General features: G+C 46.2%; 1 protein-coding gene across 1 annotated transcript; it reads right to left on the bottom strand.

Annotated features, from left to right (window-relative positions):
* Window positions 1–997: 997 nt before the first annotated feature.
* Window positions 998–6416, bottom strand: LOC308161878 (immunoglobulin gamma-1 heavy chain-like; the record flags this gene model as incomplete). Its single annotated transcript, XM_080535956.1, has 9 exons — window positions 998–1326; window positions 1787–2104; window positions 2432–2773; window positions 3063–3167; window positions 4499–4801; window positions 5206–5547; window positions 5640–5699; window positions 5900–5909; window positions 6405–6416. 9 exons carry the CDS (start codon window positions 6414–6416, stop codon window positions 998–1000), a joined length of 1821 nt encoding a protein of 606 aa, XP_080392082.1.
* Window positions 6417–7631: the final 1215 nt, after the last annotated feature.

The raw sequence follows: 7631 nt of genomic DNA, 5'->3' as shown, positions 1-7631 counted from the left end.
AAAATAATGTTCTTGATATTGAACAAGGTTGTGAAGTTGTATGAAATCTCCTACTCGTAGTAATCGTCAGAACATCAGGATCTGTGGACGTGCGCTTTACCTGGAGGGAAGGATCATTGCATTTTAGACATCGTGACGTTAGAATTATAGGTTCTATCTCCATTTTTGGTCAAAATTGAGTTTTTTTACATAACCTGATCCATTAGGTGTTTATTAATGCCTGTGTGGTGTTATTTTTTTAAATGTTGACATTTTTGAGTTAGTAATTCATAAAATACAAAGGTTCCATCTCACAAAACATAATGGAATGTAAAAACTTTGATGCTCAATATCTCTGAACTGCCCTAAACGGAGATAGAACCTTAGAATTCTAAGCTCTCCACTGTGTATGCACATGCACTTGCAGAGTACTATTCTCTTTGAAACGTTTTTTTTAACAAAAATTACAGTGATACACATTACATAATGTCACCAATTTCACCATTACTTATATGTGTAAACGGAGCTGAGAGTGGACATACTGTTGTCATGCTACATGTCTATTCCCAGTAAGGGGTCTGTGTAGATGGGGCAGCGGATGCAAGTAATGTTACAGTCTTCCCTGCCACCCCTGAAACCGATTCCTGACATGCTTTAAGCAAAAATGCAACTTCTTCACAATTTTCCTGACCCCTACTTGAAGAGAGGTGATTTCTGAAGTACACTGCAATTGAGATTAAGGTCTGAAATTAACACATTAGTGTGCTCAAAACCACAAGTGCCGAGGACACAACAATCATGATTACGTAGCTGTTGGTCTTCGGTGTGTGCAGTCTTTCATGGGTTTAGACTCCAAAATGATGCAAAGTTACACAGCAATAGCCCCATCCTTTTCAGAATGCATTGCCTGGATTACAGGAAGTTTTCCTAGTTCTTTTATGTTGTAAGAGGCCCATGGATGCCTCTATCACAACATGTAGGAGATAAACGTAGAACCTAAAGGAACCCAAACCTATATCTATGTCTTATCCACATCTACTGGGATCAGTGTGAAAACCCTCTCCTCCGGCTCCCTCTGAGCGCTGTGGACCACCCGACACCGGAGCTCAGACCCTTCATCCTCCCTGTGTGGAGTCAGCTTGAGGAAGCTCCACATAGAGTAGAGGCCGTTGATGCTGAGGCTCGGGGGGGAGTTAAAGACACCAGTCAGGACCTGTCCGTCCTTCGACCAGGTGACAGAAACGTCTTCAGGACAGAAGTCTTTGACGCAGAGGTTGAAGGTGCACTCCTCGCCCAGTATCGGGCGCAGCGGGTCACACTTGATGAACATCACTCTTGGAAGGGTACCTGACCAAGAAGACCATGTGTGACGTTAGAATGATAAGGTTCTATCTCAATTTTTGTGAAAATTTAGTTTTTTACATAATCTGATCCATTAGGTAATGCCTGTGTGGTGCTATTGACATTTGTTGAGTTAGTAATTCATAAAATACAAAGGTTCCATCTCACAAAACATAATGAAATGTAAAAACTTTGACGCTCAATATCTCTGAACTGCCCTAACGGAGATAGAACCTTATCATTCTAAACGGAGATAGAACCTTATCATTCTAAACGGAGATAGAACCTTATCATTCTAAACGGAGATAGAACCTTATCATTCTAAACGGAGATAGAACCTTATCATTCTAAACGGAGATAGAACCTTATCATTCTAACCTCACGAGATGTCAGATGAAGTAAACGTCTACTAAGGACAAACTGATTTGTTTTGAAAAGTGTTTTTAAGAGCTCACCCTAAACGTACCTTGAGTGTTTATGTGGTAGAGCACGTCTTTGTATCCCGGCCCAGGGAGGCTGGAGTGATACACGCGGCAGGTGTACACCGCCCCCTCGTCTTCTCTGGCCATCGTCAGCTCCACCTTACTGGACACGCTGTACAGGTGATGGTGGTCAGAGAACGGCCCGTACTTAGAGACCGTCCTCACCGGCTCCCCATCGCTTCTTGACCACTCTAGATGGACGTCTTCTGGGTGGAACTTCTCAACCCAACAGCATAGAACCAGCGGCCTCCCCACTGTGGGGATCTGAGGGAGACTCGAGATCTGAAGGAAGGACGGGGTCACTGGAGGAATTAGAAAAGAACAAAAATAATGAAGGACTCATTAACATGACTGTTGTGCTACATGAACAAGATATTACTGACCAAGAATTTGTCTGAACAGAACAGGGTCGAGTTTCTCAAGAGCTTCATTGCACTAACATCATCTTTTTTCTTTTGTCAATAGTTGGCGATGGGCGTAAAGAACATGTTAGGGTTAGGGTATGTGCGTAAAGAACATGTTAGTGGGCGTAAAGAACATGTTAGGGTTAGGGTATGGGCGTAAAGAACATGTTAGCGCTTTGACGCTTCTGAGAAATGACCCCCAGGTCACTAAGACTACACATCTACCTTTGACTTTCACGACGGTCTCTCTGGTGACCTCCTTGCCTCTGTACGACACAACACACTGGTAGTTAACCAGTTTGTCATTGACAGTCAGGCAGACAGACAGAGTGGACACGTGGTGCGTCTTCTCAGAGTGTGTGGTAGCTTGGTCACTCAGGTCTTCGTTGAACAGGAGCAGATCAGTCTCCATCAGGCCGTTTGAGGTCAAGGTGAAGTCTTCTGACCTCCTGAACCATTTGACTTTGAGTTCTCTCTGTCTCATTCCCTTGATGATGCACCTGAGGTCTGTTGGTATCTTGGCGTAGATGAGGTTGGGTTTGATGATGTCAGAGACGTTGGGTGGATCTGAGGATCATAAAGTAAATATTGAAACATTCCACAACATCCTAATGTGTGTGTGGTGCAGAGGCCTAATGTGTGTGTGGTGCAGAGGCCTAATGAGTGTGTGGTACAGAGTGGGAGAAATACATTTTCCATTCATCAGCAACTTCTTTCTGGTAGGAAAGTTACCAGTTACCATCCTCACCAAAACTGGCAGTGTGGCAATTTCACAGCGTGGTAACGACATTACAGTAAAGCAATCATACTAGTGTGCAGTGTGCACGTATTGTTGTCATGTGATATTGAGACGTACCTGTGTGAAAATAACTGTAGAGGGCCAAAGTGCCGCCGATGACAGAAAAGACCAGAATGACACTAACAACACTGGTCCCAGCCATCAGCATGGCGGCGTTGTACTCTGGAGAGAGAGGCGTTAGAGCAGGGGAGAGAGAGGCGTTAGAGCAGGGGAGAGAGAGGCGTTAGAGCAGAGGAGAGAGAGGCGTTAGAGCAGAGGAGAGAGAGGCGTTAGAGCAGAGGAGAGAGAGGCGTTAGAGCAGAGGAGAGAGAGGCGTTAGAGCAGAGGAGAGAGAGGCGTTAGAGCAGAGGAGAGAGAGGCGTTAGAGCAGAGGAGAGAGAGGCGTTAGAGCAGGGGAGAGAGAGAGGCGTTAGAGCAGAGGAGAGAGAGAGGCGTTAGAGCAGAGGAGAGAGAGGCGTTAGAGCAGGGGAGAGAGAGGCGTTAGAGCAGGAGAGAGAGAGGCGTTAGAGCAGAGGAGAGAGAGGCGTTAGAGCAGAGGAGAGAGAGGCGTTAGAGCAGAGGAGAGAGAGGCGTTAGAGCAGAGGAGAGAGAGGCGTTAGAGCAGAGGAGAGAGAGGATGTTAGAGCAGAGGAGAGAGAGGCGTTAGAGCAGAGGAGAGAGAGGATGTTAGAGCAGAGGAGAGAGAGGCGTTAGAGCAGAGGAGAGAGAGGCGTTAGAGCAGAGGAGAGAGAGGCGTTAGAGCAGAGGAGAGAGAGGCGTTAGAGCAGAGGAGAGAGAGGCGTTAGAGCAGGAGAGAGAGAGGCGTTAGAGCAGAGGAGAGAGAGGCGTTAGAGCAGAGGAGAGAGAGGCGTTAGAGCAGAGGAGAGAGAGGCGTTAGAGCAGAGGAGAGAGAGGCGTTAGAGCAGAGGAGAGAGAGAGGCGTTAGAGCAGAGGAGAGAGAGGATGTTAGAGCAGAGGAGAGAGAGGCGTTAGAGCAGGGGAGAGAGAGGCGTTAGAGCAGAGGAGAGAGAGGCGTTAGAGCAGGGGAGAGAGAGGCGTTAGAGCAGGGGAGAGAGAGGCGTTAGAGCAGGGGAGAGAGAGGCGTTAGAGCAGGGGAGAGAGAGGCGTTAGAGCAGGGGAGAGAGAGGCGTTAGAGCAGAGGAGAGAGAGGCGTTAGAGCAGGGGAGAGAGAGGCGTTAGAGCAGGGGAGAGAGAGGCGTTAGAGCAGGGGAGAGAGAGGCGTTAGAGCAGGGGAGAGAGAGGCGTTAGAGCAGAGGAGAGAGAGGCGTTAGAGCAGAGGAGAGAGAGGATGTTATAGAAACACAGTGACCAACTGCAGCCTGGAGACACATGATCATGACACAGGAGAGCGTCCTGGGGAGGCTGGCGGAGGTAGAACAGAGGCTCGTCGGAGGACAGGCTCGTTGGAACGCATGGAACGGAATGAGCCCGTCCTTCGAGTTCTCCCTCCACCTCCCCAGCCTCCCTCGTTAGCAGTGCGATGACGATCTCACCTTGAACAGTCAGAGTTACTGTCTTCCTGTAAGGCCCAGACCTGTGTGTGACCTCACAGGCGTACACGGCTCCTCCTCCTCTCCCCACGGCCGCGGCGTGCACGGTGATCTGACTGCTGAGGCTGTAGGTGCCGTCTGTGTGACGCACGGCCACCCCGGTGCAGACACGCAGCGAGCTGTGTGAGACGGGCGCCTCCTGGGAGCCGTTCTGGATCAGCCACTTCACCGTCAGCTGCTCTGGGTAGAACCCTGTGATGTCACACAGGAGGGTCTTCTCATGTCCCTCCATCACCGTCTCTGTTTCTGGGAGGGACACTAGGGGGCGCGCTGTGGGGAGAAGAGCTGAGTTGATTTCCCTCACCATGTTTGCAGGTGGGAAGTGTGTCAATGTTACGGTACATGTGGGAAAACTAGGGTTAGGGTTAGGTGCTAGGGTGCTACGGTTAGGGTTAGGGTTAAGGTTAGCGTTAGACATGCCAGCATGTACCAAGTCACCCTAGCACCTAACCCTAACCCTAGTTTTCCCACATGTACCGTAACATCAATACTCAACACACTGTACAAGATTAAACGGTTGTGATAACAGGCCAAATGTGAACAGATCTCACACACTATCACAACGTTATTGTGTAAAAATAAATATTGTTTCTGGTCAGATTATTATGATTTAGTCCAAAAGTAAAGAGAGCGAACAGAACATGTCTAACCTGACACGTCCAGCGCAACTGTCTCTGTGTGGCTTTTGGGAGTTATGATGACTTTACACTCGTAGACGCCCTCGTCACCAACGTTCACATTGTTCAGACGCAGCGAGGCGTTCCTCTGGAGCAGCCCCCTGGTGTCCACCCCCGAGCCCCCGCGGTGCGGCTGGGGGGTCCCGTCCTTAAACATGTACACCCGGTGTCTCTTTGAGTCTCTGTCAACCATCTTCCACTCAACATCGATGTCACTCAGGCGTACGTCGTCAGACCCGGGCATCTTATCAAACATGCAGGTGAGCGTCACGTCCATGCCCACTAACACAGTGACCTTTGACTCTGCTGGAGAACCTGCCAGGTCAGAAACACAAACCTGTTAACATCTGGGGGGTTTAACACAAACCTGTTAACATCTGGGGGGTTTAACACAAACCTGTTAACACCTGGGGGGTTTAACACAAACCTGTTAACATCTGGGGGGTTTAACACAAACCTGTTAACACCTGGGGGGTTTAACACAAACCTGTTAACATCTGGGGGGTTTAACACAAACCTGTTAACATCTGGGGGGTTTAACACAAACCTGTTAACATCTGGGGGGTTTAACACAAACCTGTTAACATCTGGGGGGTTTAACACAAACCTGTTAACATCTGGAGGGTTTAACACAAACCTGTTAACATCTGGGGGGTTTAACACAAACCTGTTAACATCTGGGGGGTTTAACACAAACCTGTTAACACCTGAGGGGGTTTAACACGTCTCATTTGCCCCGCTGCTGTTGAGCTGCCCTGATGGCATGCTTATCATACGTTATATAACCTCAGGATATTCTGGCATACATTTAATACTAAAGATGTGGTACAAAGAAATCTTTACTTACTAAGACAAATTACTAAGCTGCAACGTTTGCAGGAAAAGTGCTATACAAGTAAAAGTTATTATTATTATTAAATACTGAATGTGACCTTTAGTCTACACAGTGAGAGCTCTTCAGAAAGCGTTCAGAAACACCCAAAGACAAGCCATAATATTGTTATGTTCTTACTGCTAGTTTGCACCTTACCTTTACAATACAGCCAGATGAGTAGGACTTTCATGACTTGAACATCCCAGTTACTTTTCATTTGGATCAACATTATTTTCCCCACAGCAGGTGCATTGACAATGAGAGCGAATTAGATTTTGAAAGTAGACTTTGACATGACCGTCCCCGTCATCTGATCTCCAATGGAATCACAAGAGAGCCATAAACTGTCTCACATACCTCCATAAACTGTCTCACACACCTCCATTGGACATTGAGCTTCCCTCACCCTCACTAGGAGTCCTTACAGGGCCAAACCTACTTCTGGAGAGCTATATAGGGTATGCAGGATGATGTTCCAGCCTTATCTCAGAAATGCTCTCTTGTGATTGGTCAATCACTCACTGCTCTCTCAGCTTCATGGTTACAAGTGCTCAAATTAGTTTTGACCCAAAGTTCATCGCAATAATTGGGTCAAAACTCAAGGTGCGAATCTGCGACTGCAACATTCAAGATACAAGAGCACATCATGATCCTGTTCATTGTATAATTGAAACAATGCAGAACAACATGATGACAAAACTGTCATGATTGCAAACTGCTGGTCACCATCAGAGATGACATCACATCACAGGGCTGAAGTGAGTAGAATCAGAACTCTGAACTCTAGAATGGTGGAGAGTTCTACATTCTACATTCTACATTCTGTTTCTGTGTTGTCACCCAGGGCAACCAGGGAAGTTGATGAGTGATGTCCCAGAAGGAATCCATAGAATCAGAATGTTAGTGATGTGTTTGGTAGTGAGACAGGCAGACAGACAGACAGACAGTACTGGACAGTGGGATAGGATTAGATTAGATTTATTTACATACATAGCAAAATGCACATCATGATGCAGGGCAGTTTATACACCTTCATACACAGCTGGGTTTCCTGTGGTCTATTACAGCATGGGTGTGATAATAAAACACTAGGAAATACAATGTTTAAAAAACGGAGAATCTAAAAACGGAAATGTTCACCTTGTAAGAATGTAACTGACACAACCAACTATACGTTGACAGTCCTGTAAAAAAAAACACAGCGTTAAAAACTTGATAACGTTAAGAAAAAAAATGTGACAATGTAATGTACAATATTCACTATTCTGTCCATGGGATACACAAGCAAACCCAGGTGAATGCTACAGTAGAACGATACATACATACATACATACATACATACATACATACATACATACATACATACATACATACATACATACATACATACATACATACATACATACATACATACATACATACATACATACATACATACATACATACATACATACATACATACATACATACATACATACATACATACATACATACATACATACATACATACATACATACATACATA

This window comes from Nansenia antarctica (genome assembly GCF_963989245.1).
Source record: "Nansenia antarctica genome assembly, chromosome: 7".
Taxonomy (NCBI): domain Eukaryota; kingdom Metazoa; phylum Chordata; class Actinopteri; order Argentiniformes; family Microstomatidae; genus Nansenia; species Nansenia antarctica.
This window is presented reverse-complemented; position numbering and strand designations above follow the sequence as displayed.